The sequence below is a fragment of the Podarcis muralis genome, chromosome 13 (assembly GCF_964188315.1).
Source record: "Podarcis muralis chromosome 13, rPodMur119.hap1.1, whole genome shotgun sequence".
Taxonomy (NCBI): domain Eukaryota; kingdom Metazoa; phylum Chordata; class Lepidosauria; order Squamata; family Lacertidae; genus Podarcis; species Podarcis muralis.
The window spans coordinates 40,524,300-40,544,248 of record NC_135667.1 but is presented as its reverse complement, the minus strand read 5'-3'; the positions used below and the strand labels follow the sequence as shown (position 1 = coordinate 40,544,248).

The following is a 19,949-nucleotide window of genomic DNA, read 5'->3' as shown; positions in this document are numbered from 1 at the left end:
GCAGTCCATGGGACTCTCAAGAGTCTTCTCCAGCACCATAATTCAAAAGCATCAATTCTTCGGCGATCAGCCTTCTTTATGGTCCAGCTCTCACTTCCATACATCACTATTGGGAAAACCATGGCTTTAACATATATGCCCTTTAACATACTGCCATGTTTTTCAAGCTCTCAGCTTGCATGCTTGAAGCTTTGAATCTAGGTCTGATGGAATGATGCAAGGAAAGGTGGACTGCAGTGCTACCAGATGTTTCACTGTGATATCTGTGTGTTGGTTATTTAATGTAAGTAATTCTTTAATCACATGCTACTGGTGCTCTTTGCATTGTGTCCTTTCATTCTTGTTAACAGTGCACGATGAACACTGAGCCACAACCTTCTCTAGTCTCAGCCTTCTCCTTTAATTGTGGACACTTTGCTGCTGAAATAAAAAATTAAGGTCTTATATATATAATAATAAATGTTCATAAAGGTACCAAGCAAACACGTACATAAATATATAAACCACATGTCTGAAGCAGCGCAGGAAAACAGCCTGGAAACCATTTTGACTCCCAGACTGACCAAATGATTTCTCTGCAAGGTCAAGGAAAATGGAAAAGCCTCCCCATTGTCTTTTCCTTCACAAATCCTGTCTTAAGGGTATGTCTGTGTATTACAAAAGACTGGCCAGGCTCCCCAGGGTATCCAATCAAGTAAGCATTAACAGGTAACCTGTCAGACAGGATGTAAACAATGCACTCAGATTTCTGTTGTGAGCTACACCCTTTTCTGTGATGTAGGGCGGGAAATTTAAAATATTTATATAAGGGCGGGCACACCTGGGTTCTGGGTCCTCCGCCTTCTGCGTGTGAAAGGGGCACCCTGTTGCACAGTTCAATAAAGATCAGGCTTAGTAGCTGCTTTGCTTCTCAATATTCTCTGGTTGGCCTCTGTTATTTTCTCCGACCGATGGAGAACCTGCAAAGGACTCTATAAGGGCTCTTGTGTCCCCCATAAGGGAATAAAGGCAGATTTTCATTTATTACACTGCAAATGTGGCCTTCTAGGTTGTACTCTGCATTTTTTGTTTTTTTTAATAAAAAGTCCAATCCAGCAGCAAGATCCAGGTACCAAACAATGGCTTTTGGAATAATAGTGTTAGATGTACACCTAGATTTTTTTAAAACAACAGCAAACTGTCTCTGAACACATGCCCAGTCCATACTAGAAATGAGTTCAGTCCTTTTGCACAAAACACCCACTTGCGGTTTTTGCCCAAACGTTCTTCGTTTCAGCAGCATTTAGAAAGAGAGAGCTTTTGTTGTTGCTGCTGCTGCTGCTGTTAGTGAGTCAGAAATCCTTCCTGTCAGATGCAGGTATTCAGATAGCTTCTTTCTACGCCTTCTCTTCTGCGTATATGAGTTGGTAAATGCTGTCACTATTAACTAGGGTTTTTGGATGGGGCTGATTTTTCTCTGTTTTGGACACCTTTTGAATGTCATTCTACAGAGGAAACTGAATAACAGCTGTACGGTGGTACCTTGGGTTACAAACGCTTTGGGTTACAAACTCCGCTAACCCGGAAGTAGTACCTCGGGTTATGAGCTTTGCCCCAGGGTGAGAACGGAAATTGCACGCCGGTGGCGCGGCAGCAGCGGGAGGCCCCATTAGCGAAAGCGCGCCTCAGGTTAAGAACAGTTTTGGGTTAAGAATGGACCTCCGGAAGGAATTAAGTTTGTAACCCAAGGTACCACTGTACAGTGGTGCAGAGGTACCTCTGGTTGCGAATGGGATCCATTCTGGAGGCCCGTTCGCAACATGAAGAGAACGCAACCCGCAGCAGCACGTCTGTGCACACGCGAGTTGCGATTTGCCGCTTCTGTACATGCACGTGACGTCATTTTGCGCTTCTGTGCATGAGTGAGCTGCGAAACCCGGAAGTAACCCTTTCCGGTTCTTCCGGGTCACCGCGGGACGTAACCTGAAAGAATGTAACATGAAACGGACATAACATGAGGTATGACTGTATAGTGTTTTGTCGCCCTGCTATCTTCCTGTCAAACCCAAGTTTCTGTGACTACCTCCAATAGTGGTGGAGAACCTCTGGTGCATGACCTGAATGTGTGTGCCCCCCCTACAAGCTTTCTGTCCTTCTATTGGTACTCTCTTAAGAATGGGGAAATTCACAACCTGTTCTTCAGTCAACAATTTTCTTGCCGATTGGCTTTTCTCTTTTGCCTGTGTCCCAGGGCTATGAGGAATGGACATTTCTAGCTTTTGCATGTGGAGGGGGTGGAATGTTTGGTAAAGGGACGGAGTTGGAATATATGGAAATGTGCTTCACTCCCCTTTTACAATTCAAACTTAACAACTTAGAGTCATTTACCATATTTTTCCGTCTATAAGAGGCACCCATGTATAACCCCCCCCCCCATTTTAGGGGACTCAGTTTTAAGAAAATGAGGGGAGATGGCCCAAAGTTGTTGAGCTTCTCCGCCCCATGCCACTATCCATGTATTGGATGACCCCAGTTTTTTGACACAATTTAAAAAACTTTGTCTAATACACGGAAAAATACGGTATGTAGCACTTTTCATGTGCGTGTTATGAATTGTGCTGATCTCTCCAACAGCCTTGTGCTACTAGGAGGTTGTTCCAATTCCTGTGTTCCTGGGAGGATGTGACTTAACTCAAGGCCATCCTGAGCAAAGAATAAGACCCAGGTTTCCCAGACCAGTAATCCGGCTAGAACTTGTGGGGGCATGGAGCCTGGAGGAAAGCAGTTAGATGAAGGGAATTTGAAGGAATATCTGGGACTTTAGGATGAGAAAACTTCGTCGTTGTTGTGGTTGTGAATTTCAACTGTGTACATCAGGGGTACATGACTTCAGTCCGGCATAGCCTGCTTTATTTTTTACTAGGTTTCCTGTGGTCTCCCAAAGTGTGTTAGAAGCTGAGATATATACAGTGGTACCTCAGGTTACAGACGCTTCAGGTTGCAGACTCCGCTAACCCAGAAATAGTACCTCGAGTTAAGAACTTTGCTTCAGGATGAGAACAGAAATTGCGCAGCGGCAGTGGGAGGCCCCATTAGCTAAAGTGGTACCTCAGGTTAAGAACAGTTTCAGGTTAAGAACAGACCTCCAGAACGAATTAAGTTCTTAACCTGAGGTACCACTGTATATAATTTATTCACCAAATGGCACCTTAAACCTGGCCTGCGATCACCACAATGGAATGTCTAGGCGCCTTATCCTCCCCCTGATTGTAAATAATAATAATAATTTCATGTCTATACTACTTTATATTTTAAAGAACAAATCTCGAAGCACATTAAAACATCAAATGTTTTAAACCCAGAATAAAACTGATTCAAGCTTCAAGGAAAATATTTCAGATCCTTCTCTAGGTGACATTTTGCTTTCCCCAGTCACCAGCCTGGCACTCAGAGATCTCTACGTGGGCGCGATTGGACCCGCACCAGTCGCAAAACATGCCTGGCGCCTGGCTGATTTTGAGCCCGAAATTCCTACACAGGAGCTCTTAGCAGTTAGCAACTCCTTAGTCTGTGAAGACTCAAATCAAGTCTAAAAGGAGTCCTTGCAGCATTAGCTAAAGACACTATCCAGCATTTTTCCTAAGAACCCTGGCAATTGTGGCCTAAATTCCTTCCTACCTCAGCATATATACCTCTAGAGAGAGGATCAAACGACTCCATTTTAGAAGCATGCCAGGTACTAATATTGGCCTATGTGTTTGAGGTCTGGGGTTGCGTCCAGGGCTGCTGTTTCGTTTGTCCAGCAGATATCCGCTTACACAACAAACTTCCCTCTCCTGGAGCCCCTCCCCCAAATAACCTCAAAATTTGCTCCAGAGGGTTAGGTGACCCTTCAGAGCTGATTGTGGGGGACTGGGAGCAAAGGGAAGCCCCATTGCATGAGCAGAACTCAGCCCACACACACAGCCCTTAGTCTTTCTACAAACCTGCATTTTGGGGTTTCAGATTCCAGACCAGAGTGTATAATTTGTAATAGAGCTTGAGACCTGAAATGATACGCACTTTGCTTAGTCGTAACTGGTCCGTTTTATGAGTAATGGCCACAATTTATCCAGAGGTAGAAAAATTGGTATGAACAAGAGAATTAGGCTGATTCCAGATCCAGTGAACAAAATTAATCTCTGAACATGGTCTGATGATACAGTGCTTCCTTTGACACTCCCCTGTAAAAATAATTAAAAAATGGCAGTTCTCCATCACTTAGGAGATACTGTTTAGCATTAGTGTGTGTGTGTGTGTGTGTGTGTGTGTGTGTGTGTGAGTGTGTGTGAGAGAGAGAGAGAGAGAGAGAGAGAGAGAAAGATGCTCTTCATGTGACATAGGAAAAAGCTTAACTCTCTAATCCCTGCAGAGCAGGTTACAAAATAGCATTTAAATCTCCAGGAGATTTCGTGCCCCACCACTGCCTAGCTCTGGCAGCCTGGGTGACATTTGCAGGCTCTAGGCAGATTTAAATAATGGGATGCTGATGATTTATTTCCCTTTCTTCCCCCGGGTTGGCATGTGCCTTATATTTAGGTACAGACTCTGGCTTTTGGGACAGTTGTGCTTATAAGCCCAAATTCTCTACCTTTATTTCCAGGCTTTTCAGGGCAACCCTCCCAAGTCCTTCTCCCGCCTCCCCCCAGAAGCACTGCAATCTAAGATGGCTTTGTGGACTTACCTTTCCATGTTTACAGGTTGAGAAAATGCATCTGCTGAGGTGCAAAAATCTGAGCAGGCCTCAGCATCAAAGGAGCCCAGAGCCCCTCTGCCTGGTGCTTTTTCCACTCAGCACCTAAGGCAGTTATTTAAACATAAAGAAAGCACCAATGACTTAGCATAATTTAGGGCTGCATCTGCAGATTCTGGGCTTGATTTTTCAGAAGCTCTGTGTCTCATGTGGCAATTGCTAGATCTGTACTTTATATAACATGTACCTGGCCAAGAAGCGAGGTTCATTGTGATTTATTGTACAGTGGTACCTCGGGTTAAGAACTTAATTCGTTCTGGAGGTCCGTTCTTAACCCGAAACTGTTCTTAACCTGAGGTACCACTTTAGCTAATGGGGCCTCCAGCTGCTGCCGCACAATTTCTGTTCTCATCCTGAGGTAAAGTTCTTAACCCAAGGTACTATTTCTGGGTTAGCGGAGTCTGTAACCCGAAGTGTCTGTAACCTGAAGCATCTGTAACCCAAGGTACCACTGTATAGCTGTAGTAGTGCTGTGATTGGTGGGATGAGAGCTAGGACATCTACCAGATTACTCAGACTATCAGCTTCTTTCTTTCTTTCTTTCTTTCTTTCTTTCTTTCTTTCTTTCTTTTTTTCGCAAATTTTCTGGCTAAAGGCTGATAAGGTGGACCACAAGCTTAACATGAGTCAACAATGTGATGCAGCAGCAAAAAAACAGGCAAATGCGATTCTAGGCTGCATCAACAGATGTAATAATACAGTGATACCTCGGGTTACAAAGACTTTGGGTTACAAACTCTGCTAACCCGGAAGTAATACCTCGGGTTACAAACTTTGCCCCAGGATGAGAACGGAAATCGCGCGCCGGCGGCAGGCCCCAGTAGCGAAAGTGCACCTCAGGTTAAGAATGGTTTCAGATTAAGAACAGACCTCTGGAACGAATTAAGTTCGTAACCTGAGGTTACGAACACCCTGCAATAGCACCACTCTGTTATGCCTTGGTCAGACCACACCTGGAATACTGTGTCCCATTCTGGGTGCTACAATTTGAGCAGGTTGTTGACAAGCTGAAACGTGTGCGGAGGAGGTCAGCTAGGATGATCAAGAGTCTAGAAGCTAAGCCTTATGAGGAACGTTTGAAGGAGCTGGGTATGTTTAGCCTGGAAAAGAGGAGACTGAGAGGAGATACGATAGCCATCTTCAAATATATCAAGGGTTGTCACATGGAAGATGGAGCAAGCTTGTTTCCCCCTGCTCTGGAAGGTAGGACTTGAACAAACGGCTTTAAGCTAAGGGGATTTTGACTAAACATCAGGAAGAGCTTTCTAACAGTAAGTGCTGTTTGACAGTAGAACGGTCTCCCTCAAAAGGTTGTGGACTCTCCTTCCTTGGAGGTTTTTCAGCAGAGGCTGGATGGCCACCTGTCATGGCTGCTTGAGCTGAGATTCCTGCACAGAAAGGAAACATAATAATAATAATAATAATAATAATAATAATAATAATAATAATAATAATAATAATAATAATAATTTATTATTTGTACCCCGCCCATCTGGCTGGGTTTCCCCAGCCACTCTGGGCGGCTTCCAACAAAGATTAAAAATACATTAAAATGTCACACATTAAAACTTCCCTGAACAGGGCTGCCTTCAGATGTTTTCTAAATGTCAGGTAGTTGTTTATCTCTTTGACATCTGATGGGAGGGCTTTCCACAGGGCGGGCGCCACCACTGAGAAGGCCCTCTGCCTGGTTCCCTGTAACTTCTTGCAGTGAGGGAACTGCCAGAAGGCCCTCGGAGCTGGACCAGGCTGGATGATGGGGGTGGAGACGCTCCTTCAGGTATACTGGGCCGAGGCCATTTAGGGCCTTAAAGGTCAGCACCAACACTTTGAATTGTGCTCAGAAACGTACTGGGAGCCAGTGTTGGTCTTTAAAGACCGGTGTTATGTGGTCTCGGCGGCCGCCCCCAGTCACCAGTCTAGCTGCCGCACTCTGGATTAATTGTAGTTTCTGGGTCACCTTCAAAGGTAGCCCCACATAGAGTGCATTGCAGTAGTCCAAGCAGGAGATAACTAGAGCATGCACCACTCTGGCGAGACAGTCTGCGGGCAGGTAGGGTCTCAGCCTGCGTACATTGGGGTCCCTTCCAACTCTTCAATTCTGGGATTCTAAGCTTCTGTAGGTGTTAGAGAGAGACATAGATAGACAGAGGAGTCGCATATTACAGCTTCTTCTGAGACTGACATCTCTCCAGTTCCCAGGAGGGGTTATGCTAGCATGGAAAAGGTCGGGGGGAGGAAGGCAGTAGACGAATGTGGCATACAAAGGTGTCATCATGTACGTGTGGTCCCAGTCAGCATGGGAGGTATGGCTCACACTTCTCTTTATTCAAAACTGGGGTTCTCAGACTGTGGTCTATAGACCATCAGTGGTCTGCAGACTTCATTCAGGTGACCCGCGGCAGGTCTGTATATTTCTGGTTGAATATTCCACCACATGGAATATTCACATAGCTGTCAACGTTTCCCTTTTTAAAAAGGAAATTCCCTTATTCCGAATAGGATACCTTTCAAGAAAAGGGAAAAGTTGACAACTATGAATATTCATAGTGATTTTTAGTTTCATGGCTGCTTTTAAAGTGTAACACAGTAAGATACAATCTCTGAGGAATAAAAGAAGCCATTAAAGACATCGCAGAAAATCGTGCAGCATCTAGCACGGTGTGCCACCATTGCTAAAACAGGCTGAAAAATCACCCATTTTCAAGTGATCTGTGGGAGAGGGTGGAGACGTTTAATAACCCCTGGTTGAAAAGCATTTATATTCTTCTTAATCTCTAAGCCGTATACAATATCTTTTAAAAATGATAACAGCATCATTAAAAACAAAAATACAACCTGAAGCCAATAAAACCACAGGATGAAAGCATCTAAAAACAAATGCCTGGTTAGCCCACCGTATATTTTATGTAACGAGTTGTAATCTGAAGGAAATAAATAATAAACTAAACTAAACTGCGTCACTTAGCAGCCTTCTGAGTTGCATTGTTTTCAAGTAGGCAGACTCACACTCTGATTCCTGACTGCATCTGGAGACACTTATTTGAAGAACCTGATGGATCTAGCAGGACGAGCCATTAGCATTGTTCCCTTATTCATGTTCCCTTCTGCACTTTTGAGGGCACTCTGTTCTTGGCCTCTCCTCTTTTTAGAAGAGAGCTTGAGGCACCCCGCGTCCTCAGTCACATCACAGATTTTCATATTGCTCTGGGTTCACCCGTTTTGCTCCCTGTCAGGCTGCAGATGACTCATAGATCATTTCTGCCGCGCACACTTGCTCCCTTGTCTTGCGGCAGATCAGTGCCCAAGTTAATCTCGTCCTCTGTGTTGTGGAAATTAATGCCAAGGGTTTGCATGTACAATATATGTCAGGACGTGAGGCTCTCCTGGCTTGCAGTTCAGAGCCATTTTTAGATCATAATCTGCTTGCGAAGCGCCAAATTCTCTATTTTTGCTTGCGCAGCTACATAAGGCACCATGCATGTGGATAACCTGTGATAATTTGTCAGGTCCCAAACACCTGACTTGTGGGCAGTGTTAGAAACTCTGATATATAAGCTAGGTACCAAACAGCTCCTTAAACCAAAGTTACAGTTGTCAAAATGGAATGCTTAGTTGCCATTTTTGGATCAGATGCCTCAAAAGTCTTATTTTTTCTTTTTTTATATATACCGTATTTTTTGTTCTATAAGACGCACATACCACAGGATGCACCTAGTTTTTGGAGGAGGAAAACAAGAAAAAAATATTCTGAATCTCAGAAGCCAGAACAGCAAGAGGGATCGCTGCGCAGTGAAAGCAGCGATCCCTCTCGCTGTTCTGGCTTCTGGGATAGCTGCGCAGCCTGCATTCGCTCCATAAGACGCACACACATTTCCCCTTACTTTTTAGGAGGGAGTCTTATAGAGCAAAAAATACGGTATAGAATTTTTTATTAGTTTTTTTAACATATCCTTTTCAACAGTAATGAAACATACTTTTACATCTTATTCAAATTTTTTACTTCCATAAATCCTGTCTGGAAATTTTTCAATCTAATCTCTCAGTATGCATTTCTTCTCTTCCCTATTACATTTCAAACTCTTAACCAATATCTTTTATCTTTTTCTACTTTGTAACACTTCGTATATTTCTCTTTACAAAACTTCTTGTAGTCCTACTAACGTAATTTGTTGATTACAGTTGCTCTTCAAATAATTCATATACTTCTTCCAGTCTTCTGTAAATCTCTGGTCCCGCAGGTTTCGAATCCTTCCTGTCATTTTGTCCAATTCTGCATAGTCCATTAATTTCGCCTGCCATTCTTCTTTTGTCGGAATTTCTTCTTGTTTCCATTTCTGGGCTAACAATACTCTTGCTGAAGATGTTGCATATAAAAACAATTTAACATCTTGCCTATTAATATCCTGACCTATAATGCCAAGTAAAAATGCTTCTGGTTTTTTTAAAAAAAGTTTTATTTTTTCAGTACGACTTGTTGGTTCCTGAAATTCATCCTGATTGTTCAGATAAAATATAACGGATAGAATTCCACAGGATGTGTTGCTAGTGTGTGAAAACAGTCAGGATCCTGGCATCCGCAGGTAGGCATCTCCAGATGTTGGAGACATCAGGTGGCAACCTAATGTTACCTGGGCATCTTCACTTGGTCGCACGTAGCTGATAGCCACAGGCAAAATGTGCCTGGTGCCTGACAAATTTTGAGCGCTGCTTGTGGGACGTGTGTCTTGGGGGACTCTAGGGGACCCCTTTCACAAAATTATCACTGTCTGGAGATCTGATACAAAGCTTCAGAAAAATATATAAAAATATGGGGGTACCTTTTCTTGACTTGTTCCACTTGAAAGAGAGAAGCTAAGGAACTTACGGCTCTTCATTTGCCCGCTAAATATATAAACATTATTCACTTCATCCACTCCAGGAGAACACCTAATAAAGCCACTTTCCATAAACCATTATCTTTAGTTATTAAAAAAAAAAGTCTTAGGCCAATGGGCTTTCGATCCTGCCTCCTGTATCTGTGATAGTTTTGGTTGATTTTTAATTATTTGTTTTCTGCGTAAGAGCATACATAAATCACCAACGGGCAAGAGGAATATCATGGCAGTGTGTGATAAAATAATTAAAACATAATAAAATGGGGAAATGGTAACACGGGGCAAATAACCAGCCCTGAATAAAACTCAACTCTCTGTCAAATTAACTCTCTAATTGTTAACGTTGAGGTCTGTTTATTGTATTTTGTAGCTTATTCTTTTTGCCGCAAGATTCTTTGAGGACTTTTTTTTTTAGAAAGACGTGATAAATGTCTTAATTAAAACCACTATCTGGGCAGCTTGGGCAATATACTCTTCAACCAGGCCTTGGCTGTTTAATATTCCACAGCCTTTAAAACGTGTTTGTGGGAGGAGAGGTTGTTTTGTTCTGTTGTTTCTGTTTTAACTAGTTATTTGTGCTTTTATCTTGTATTTTTGTCTTGTGAACCACCCTGGGATCTTTTGATGAAGGGCGGTTTATAAATCTGAATAATAATAAGTAGTAGTAGTAGTAGACAAAGGAAAGGTTGGCCTTTTTCTTTTCTTCCTTGATATGCTGGCTTTCAACGTACAAGGACCCTTGTATGGTGAAGCCATACAGTCATGAGAGTCTTGTTCCATACCAACACAACCCAGCCAGATGGGTGGGGTATAAATAATAAAATTATTATTATTTATTATTACACAGCTTTGCTTCCTCCGTCTGATCAGTTTCCTTCCTCCTCTACGTCATGAGTGTTCTCAGAACCAGGTTCCCACATGCACCAACTAACATGTTTGTTCTGCGGAGGTGTCCCCTTAGGCAGCCTTTCTCGACCTGTGGGTCACCAGTTGTTGTTGAACTACAACTCCCATCACCCCTAGCTAGCAAGCCCAGAGCTCAGGGATGATGGGAGTTGTAGTCCAACAACATCTGGGGACTCACAGGTTGAGAACCGCTGCGTTAGAGTACAGTGGTACCTTGGTGCTCGAACGGCTTGGCTCCCAAACAAATTGGCTCCTGAACACCGCAAACCCGGAAGTAAGTGTTCCGGTTGTGTACATTTTCCGGAAGCCGAACTTCCGACGCAGCTTCCGATTGAGCGCAGGAAGCTCCTGCAGCCAACGGGAAGCTGCACCTTGGTTTTCGAACGGTTTCAGGAGTCAAAGGGACTGCTGGAACAGATTAAGTTCGAGAACCAAGGTACTGCTGTACTAGTATTCTGAATGCCAAGCAAGTGGTAAGCAGCTGATTTGCCTTTCCCTTTCCCTCCGGCTAATTAAAATGTGGACCTTGGAGAGCAAAGCCGTCTTGTATACATGTCCTATGATGTCTTGCTGCTCTGACCTTTCCTTGCGTCTTCTCTGATTCCCTCACAGACTATGCAAGCTGCGAGATGTCCCACGGACGAACTCTCCTTAAGCAACTGTGCGGTGGTCAACGAAAAGGACTTTCAGTCTGGCTTGTAAGTTTTGGTGGTTATTATCCTCACACATTAATGGAGAATTTGCCTTTTCTTGCGGTGACTGGGGGAAATAATTTACAGGAACCTGCTGTTTCCCAGAGCCTTTAGTAGCTCATCCCCAGAGTATTGCAGGACGTTGTCTAGGCTGGTTGGGCAGTATATTGCTCCCAGGTTCCGATCCCCTAAAGGTGGAATGTTGCCAAAAAACAGCCATTCAAATGTTGTTGCTTTAGATTGCTTCTCTTACTAGAATAGAAGGCACTTCATGAATTAATGACATAAATCTAAAACAATTACCTGCTCCAAGCAATAAACCAATGAAAAATGCAGCCTGAGCCTCATAAAAGTGCAACACTCATAACCTGCCAGCCAGAGGGCATTGTAAAAAGCTTTCAGGTGCAATTGTGTGTTTATGTTTCCTGAAAGCGAACAATTAAGCATTTGCAGTTTCATTAGTCTAAAGGTCCACAGCTCTGAATGACTCCAATCTCTTCTAGTGTTGATTTGAGGTGGCGCCTTTTGTTAGGAACGATTCTGCTTTGCAGAAGGCAACGCCACACCAAAAACATTCCCTGAGAGACATAGACACCTCTAACCCAGTTAGAGCTGCCTGTTTGATGTGAGAATGTGGCTTGGAGGCACAGAGGATGCTTGGACACAACACTGCAAATTTCACGAGTCTCGCCCCCTCACAGACCTTGTCCTTTATTGTCTAATGTTGTAAACAAAATCTGCCCTTTTCCCCTTATGGGGTATCCAAGAGCCCATATAGAGTCCTTACGTGGGTTCCCTATTGGTAGTGGAAAATAACAGAGGCCAACCAGAGAATATTGAGAAGCAAAACAGCTAGTAAGCCTGATCTTTATTGACCTGTTGTAACAGGGTGCTCCCCTCACAAGCAGGAAAGGAGAAGGACCCAGAACCGAGGTGTGCCTGCCCTTATATAGACATTTTAAATTCCCTGCTCTGAAGCTCAAGACCACCCCTCCATACATCATACATACATCACAGAAAAGGTGGTCTACAACAGAAGTTTGAATGTTGTTTTTCCTGTCTACCAGGTTATCTGATAATGCCTTATCTGATTGCCTTTCCTGGTAGTCTGTCACCCTTTGAGATGGTGATTTCCCAATTCCTGAGACAATGGGAAGGCTCCCTGACCCCCTCCCTCCTTGCAGAGAAAACATTGATCAGTTTGGGAGTCAAAATGGTTTCAGGTTGGTCTTCCTGTGCTGATCTATGTATGTACGTGCTTGGTTGGTACATTTATGAACATATATATATATATATAGGGACGTGGGTGGCGCTGTGGGTTAAACCACAGAGCTTAGGGCTTGCTGATCAGAAGGTTGGTGGTTCGAATCCCCGCGATGGGGTGAGCTCCTGTTGCTCAGTCCCTGCTTGTGCCAACCTAGCAGTTCGAAAGCACGTCAAAATGCAAGTAGATAAATAGGTACTGCTCTGGTGGGAAGGTAAACGGCGTTTCCGTGTGCTGCTCTGGTTCTCAAGAAGTGGCTTAGTCATGCTGTCCACATGATCCGGAAGCTGTATTCCGGCTCCCTCGGCCAATAAAGTGAGATGAGCGCCGCAACCCCAGAGTCGGCCACGACTGTACCTAATGGTCAGGGGCCCCTTTACCTTTACCTATTATATATATATATGTATAAGACCTTAAATTTTATTATTACACTAACAAGAAGGCATGTGATGGGCATCAGTAGTCCCCCCCCCCCCCATGGGGAAAAAAAAAATAAAACACAGAAGGTGACAGCTAGCTAATTTCTCACCCTAGAAATGAGAAGAATTGTGTCTGCACGTTTTGTCTCGTACCTCGGGTTCTACAACAGCTAGAGACACCTTTGTTTTTTTAAATGAAACCTGGGAATCTGGGAGTTACGTTTCACCCCCCGGGGGGACGGACTGTCCTCCCTCGCCCCACTGTGGGCGCTCAGCACTCAGCTCCTCCTTCTGTGGCGACAGCGAGGTATCAGCTGGGACCTCATAACATCGCATGATTGTGCAACCATGTATGTTCATCAGTGCTGATAAATTCATATCGTTCTCCATCACAGTCTCATTTGTAGCGACTACATGGATGGTTTTTCTTCAGCACCTGTCACATTTGGGATTAGAAAGGCCCGTGTGGGGGGGAGCGTAGTGGCGGAAAAGACGAGGACGCTCCCATGGTAACCGGTGTAAGGGATGGGAAACTGTACATTAATGTAAGGGATGCTTTCTCTGTACATTAGTGAGAGAACACTGTTTATGGCACTCTTCCTTATGAGTCAGTGGAGACGTGTGTATGTACGTTTGCGGCTTCCTTTGTGTTCCCAGTTTTTCTCTGCAACCGTGAAGGCTGACATTCACATTTCATTTATACTGCAGACCAACGCTGGTAAAATCCCTGAAACGGATATTTGCCCTGCAGAAAACTACCTGCTCAGGCACGCCTTAAAGCTGAAACCTGTGTGGATTGCATACAGATTATGGGCTCAACCACAATTCCACTTGTCCTGCGATTTCCAGTCACGGGTCCGAGAATTTTTAATCTTTTAAAACCCGCTGTTTACTACTGAATCAAGGAAAAGATATTGATCAGCTTTTCTGCAGATAGATGTTTGTCCTGATTCAGCAGTAACCAGCAGGTTTAACCGTGGAAAAGCGGTGGAACAAGAAAAAAGAAACCCTCTCAGACCCATGAAAAGAAATCACAGGAGTAATGAGCCCTATGTTTGTTGCATTTTGTTCCCTTTGAAATCAGTGGGGCTTAAGTTAGTCACAACTAACTTTTCTGAAGGATTTTAATAGAGTCACCGTGCAGATAGTTTGGATCCCAGCCTTGTAAGCTATATGGCATTCACTTATTCTTTCCTGAATGTGCATATGCTTGAGGGCAGAACTGTGTAGCAGGAAGCTGCCCTGTCCTCCTGGGCTGGACACCGTCATTTCTTCTGCTGCTAGATCTGATGGGAAGAGCCCTTCCCACAAGGGATTGCTCTTTTATCAAGGGCAAGGTGGCCAGAACTGACCCCAGTTGTTCTTCTTGACAGCCAGAATCTGCATGGGAAGAGCTATATAGCTGTGACTTGAAGAACATGTACTCTGAGGGTCTTTTATTCTCTGATTTATACTGAATCAGACTGTCGGCCCAGCCAGCTCGATATTGTCTACATTGACTGACTTATCATGGTTTCAGGCAGTGTTCTCTCCCAGCACTACCTGGGAGATGCCAAAGATTGAGGCTAGAACTTTCTGCATGGGGTGTAGCAAGTGTAGCAATCCTTGTCCATTTCTCTTTCATTTCGCTGCTCGCAGAGCTGGGGAGGGGGGGGGGTCATATTTCCCCCCTTGATTTCCCCCTCTGAAAACTAGGTGCGCACTATGGTCAGGTGTGCCCTATAGAGCGAAAAATACGGTACTTCACAAAATAGTGCCCTAAAATACATACCTGGACTTGTTTCGATTAATGTCTGCAGGAGACTTTGTGGATATTTAAGTTATAATTAGAAAAATCTTAATTATTCATAAAGGAAACAGCTTATAAGAAGTAAAAAAGGAGGCCAGATACAGGATAAAGGAAGTATTTTATTTGGTTGTTTGTATTGTTGTATGCTATGCTCATTGTATGTTATGTTCACGTTTAATGAGGGTGGATTTCTGTAGTGGGGGGAGGGTTATGTTATGTTGTAAATAAAATTTCCATTTCTCTTCCCCCTTGTAGGCATGTAGTTGTGAAGACCTCCCCGAACCACAAATACATTTTTACGCTAAGAACTTACTCCTCCGTTGTCCCAGGCACCATCGCCTTCAGTTTACCACAGGTATGTTTTTGACTGTTTATTGCTTGATTGGTCAAGAGTGAAATGGAACTTCATACTAAAAGCTATGGTTGTTTTTTGTGTTGTTTTTTTTAAAAAAAACAACCCACAAAAATGCAAAGCTTGCGTATTAAAGTTGGCCTCCCAGGGACATCTGGTCAGTCACTGTTGGGGAGCACCTTTTGGTCTGATGTGGCAAGACAATTTAATTTACAGGAAAGTTATGCGGAAAGCAAGATTGCTTGAGAGTAGAGAGCTGTGAAGTATCTCTCATCTCATTCCTCAGAAAGGATGGCTACTGTCAGGTGATGCATCCCATCAGCCAGCTGCTCCGAGACCACATAACACCAGTCCTGAAAGACCTACATTGGCTCCCAGTATGTTTCTGAGCACAATTCAAAGTGATGGTGCTGACCCTGAAAGCCCTAAACGGCCTCAGCCCAGTATACCTGAAGGAGCATCTCCACCCCCATTGTTCAGCCTGGACACTGAGGTCCAGTGCCGAGGGCCTTCTGGTGGTTCCCTCACTGCGAGAAGTGAGGTTCCAGGGAACCAGGCAGAGGGCCTTCTCGGTAGTGGCACCTGCCCTGTAGAAAGCCCTCCCGTTAGATGTCAAGGAAATAAACCAACTACCTGACTTTTAGAAAAGCAGGCTTGTTTAGGGAAGCTTTTTAATGTTTGATCTTTTATTGTGTTTTTAGTATTCTGTTGGGAGCATCCCAGAGTGGGCAGGGTATAAATAATACATTATTATTATTATTATTATTATTATTATTATTATTATTATTATTTTGCTTGGATCCCCTGCCATGGCTTCAGCACAAGCAATGTGGAACAGAGGGTTATAGCTTCCCTGGGAAAGCAGTGCTGCTGCTAAATAATCTCCCAGTGATCTGGTACTTGCAAATCTCCACGCAGAAGAAATTTGTCAAATGTAGCGCATCGCTGGATATTTAGCAGCAACACTTTGCAGTGTGTGATTAATCTCCTTGGCTTCCCTGAACCACCTGCAGTGTCAGCAAACACTTTGAACCTGTGAATCAAGTGCAGCCTAGCTTGGGGAGTGAACTGCTGGGTGAGATTTTTCCTCTCCTCTTTCAACAAAACAGCAAAGGGGGAATAGCCTACAGGGCTGTGAATTGCAAAAGAGGATTTTCTCTCTGTTTTTTCTTTTTTTTATTCAACAACTATGTAAGGGTGCTTGCTTGGGAGACCAGGCTGCAAATCTTTGTTTCTGTCTCTGACTCATCTGGAGGTGTTATGGAATACCTCTGTTCCCCAGCCTTGAGAAGTGAGGAAGATAAAGATAACTCTGCAGAACCACTGTGAGGAGGTCATGTTACTAATCAAAAGGCTTAGATGGGTCAGGCTAAATAGCAATCTGAAGAAAACTAGTTATAGGTAGGTAGCCGTGTTGTTCTGCCATAGTCGAAACACTGAAGATATCGGAAGAAGTGTGCATGCACACGAAAACTCATTCCAATAACTAACTTAATTGGTCTCTAATGTGCTACTGGAAGTGAATAAAACTACTAAGTTTCTAATAATGTGAATAATAAAGTGAATAAAACTACTAAGTTTCTGAAGGAGCGTCTCCACCCCCATCGTTCTACCCGGACACTGAGGTCCAGCTCCGAGGGCCTTCTGGCGGTTCCCTCACTGCGAGAAGCCAAGTTACAGGGAACCAGGCAGAGGGCCTTCTCGGTAGTGGCGCCCGCCCTGTGGAACACCCTCCCACCAGATGTCAAAGAGAACAACAACTACCAGGCTTTTAGAAGACATCTGAAGGCAGCCCTGTTTCGGGAAGCTTTTAATGTTTGATGTATTATAGTATTTTAATATTCTTTTGGAAGCCGCCCAGAGTGGCTGGGGAAGCCCAGCCAGATGGGCGGGGTATAAATAATAAATTATTATTATTAATTATTATTATTATTATACAGCTAGGCATTTTGCAAAAAATTAAAAGTGAGATCCTGTTCACAAGCTTATGCCTGTAATCCAAGCAATCAACAGAGAGGAAGAAAAAACCTGGAGAGGAAGCTAAATATATATATTGCGTTGGCAAGTGCTAACTGAAACAAGTAGTTTTTGAGACACCTTCTTAAAGTGGGTGGCATTGAACAGATTGGATCTCCCCATCTCAAATGTTGGGAGCTGCTGACAAAAATGCACACAGCTCAGAAACGGAAGTGGAACTTTCTGGTTCAGAAAGCAGGAATGCAGAGTTTGAGGCGAGAACAAGTTGAACAATAAGGACAGAGTTCACTTTAAAGTTAATTAGCAGTGCTTTAAACAGAATGAAGAGAAGACTCCCTGGAAAAGACCCTGATGTTGGGAAAGATTGAGGGCACAAGAAGAACAGAGGATGAGATGGTTGGACAGTGTTCTCAGAGCTACGAACATGAGTTTGACCAAGCTGTGGAAGGCAGTGGAAGACAGGAGTGCCTGGCGTGCTCTGGTCCATGGGGTCACAAAGAGTCGGACATGGCTAAGCTGCTAAACAATAATAAACAGACTATGATAGGGGTTTGGTGGTCAGTGCAACAATGCAGTAGCATAATCCGTGCTATGGATTCGCAAACCTAGTTGAACAAATGTGGCTACGAAATTGCTTGAGACCTACTCGCTTGCTTGGCAAGCCACTCTGGGCAGCTTTCAACAAAATATGAAAACACAGTAATGAAAATATGAAAACGGAAAACTCTTTCGTCTTGCGAGGCATTCGTCTTGCGGGGCACCACTGTATATCTATATATATTTTTGTTTTCTTTCAGAGAAAATGGGCTGGACTTTCCATCGGGCAAGACATCGATGGTAAGTGTTTCCTGTAAGTTTGTTTATAGTACAGTCGTACCTTGGAAGTTGAACGGAATCCATTCCAGAAGTCTGTTCAACTTCTGAAACGTTCGAAAACCAAAGCACGGCTTCCAATTAGCTGCAGGAAGCTCCTGCAGCCAATTGGAAGCCCTGTTGGACATTTGGATTCCCAAAGAACACTTGGAAACCCGAACAGTCACTTCCAGTTTTCAATCGTTCGGGAGCCCTGGCAACAGTTGTCAAACCTTCCCCCTCTCCTGTCCCTTATCTCCTAAAACAGGGGTCGGCAACCTAAGGTCCGTGGGCCGGGTGCAGCCCAATCGCCCTCTCTTTAAAAAAATAAAATAAAATAAATTTTATTAGGAATTTGAACAAAACATATTATCTTAAAACATATCATCCTTAATTCCCCCCCCCATAAAACGACCCCCCCCAACTTCCCTCAGCTCCAATCTCCAAAAATGCACCTCTGGGTTATTTGTGGGGCCTGCCTGGCATTTTCACATGAGTAGAATGTGTGCTTTTATTTAAAATGTATCTCTGGGTTATTTGTGGGGCATAGGAATTTGTTCATTTTTATCTTCAAAATATAGTCCGGCCCACCACATGGTCTGAGGGACGGTGGACTGGCCCACAGCTGAAAACAGTTTCTGACCCCTGTTCTAAAAGGTGCGGTGTTAATAGTGATATTGCCGTGCGCTGTCCAAGGTGCTGGAAAAACAAGTTAATGGAAACCTAGGTTGCAGTTGGTATAATTCTGGGGATGGGCAGGGGATATAAATAGGATATTAAAGAAGCAGGAAGCTGTGGCTAAGCCTGCATTGTGCAGTAAAAGTACATTTGTACATTGCCCAGCAATATAAAACTAACAGCACTACTGGGCATTGTATACTGGTGTGTTAGACAAAGCTGTGCCGTCATTAATGATGCCTTAAAGCAGTAATTACATCAGCTGCATCTTTGGTGTGGCTCTTAATTCTCATTCACTCTGAAAAAGAGAGCACAGAGGCCCCAGTTGGCATTGTGATGCGTCTCCAATAACTGGAACTTGCGATGAGAAACGGAAGATCGGTCCCAGCTTGCAATGTTTATCATTTTTGCTAAGAGCAGGAGAAGGCCGGGGAACTACTCACACAGGCGTAATGACTGTATTCTCTTTCCACTTAGAGGTTTCTTTCTGGAGGTTTGTGCCAGGAAGCAAATTCCCTGTAGGCAGCGTGGAAACTGTCCCCTACCAATTGGATGCTTACAACATGTGCGCATTATGGAGGTGGCATTACGCTTCAGAGGGCTGAAGCATATATCAAGTTGATGCATGAATGTCAAATTCTTGTTTCTCTCACCCTTCAGTGTCCCCAGGAAACAGAAACCAGGGTGCCTCTTTTTTCTTCTCTAGCGGAGGCAACCAGGGCTCTCGTTTGCTTTATTTTGTTATCACAATATTAAGGGGGAAATTGCAAAAATTAGACGGACTTAAAAACAAAACCCAAAATGGATTGACCATGAGACTAGTTCATTTTGCCTCTGAAACAGCCTGATATATTGATTTTATGGTTTTCACTCTCTTAATAGACACCAACCATAAAATCTAATTCAAAGTTAATGGCTTTGGCGCTTTTGAAAAATATATATAACCCCTGTTGCTCATTATGCTTTGATTTCTGCTTACTTCAGAAATTTTGCTCCTTGTTCCTTCCCTAATGGAGGCACCAGAGCTTTTCTTGGCTCAAGGAGCACCCAGAAGATCAAGGAGAGTTTCCTGTTACTGATTATTATTATTATTATTATTATTATTATTATTATTATTATTCTCATTTCTATACCGCTTTATATTTTTAAGACAAAATCCCAAAGCACTTTACAACACATTAAAAACATCAAATAAAACAATCCAGAATAAAACATTACTGTACCGAATAAAATTAAATACAGTTGTACCTCGGAAGTCGAACGGAATGCGTTCTGGAAGTCTGTTCAACTTCCAAAATGTTCAGAAACCAAGGCACGGCTTCTGATTGGCTGCAGGAAGCTCTTGCAGCCAACCAGAACCCATGGAACCCAC

General features: G+C 43.6%; 1 protein-coding gene across 8 annotated transcripts in view; it reads left to right on the top strand.

Annotated features, from left to right (window-relative positions):
• Nucleotides 1-19,949, top strand: part of NSF (N-ethylmaleimide sensitive factor, vesicle fusing ATPase) — a 98,075-nt gene that overhangs the window by 12,893 nt on the left and 65,233 nt on the right. For all 8 annotated transcript variants that reach the window (XM_077917443.1, XM_077917444.1, XM_077917445.1 and 5 more), the window contains exons 2-4: nucleotides 11,167-11,252; nucleotides 14,974-15,073; nucleotides 17,845-17,884. In XM_077917443.1, the coding sequence (XP_077773569.1) occupies nucleotides 11,167-11,252; nucleotides 14,974-15,073; nucleotides 17,845-17,884 (226 nt within the window). The remainder of the gene's footprint in view (nucleotides 1-11,166; nucleotides 11,253-14,973; nucleotides 15,074-17,844; nucleotides 17,885-19,949) is intronic.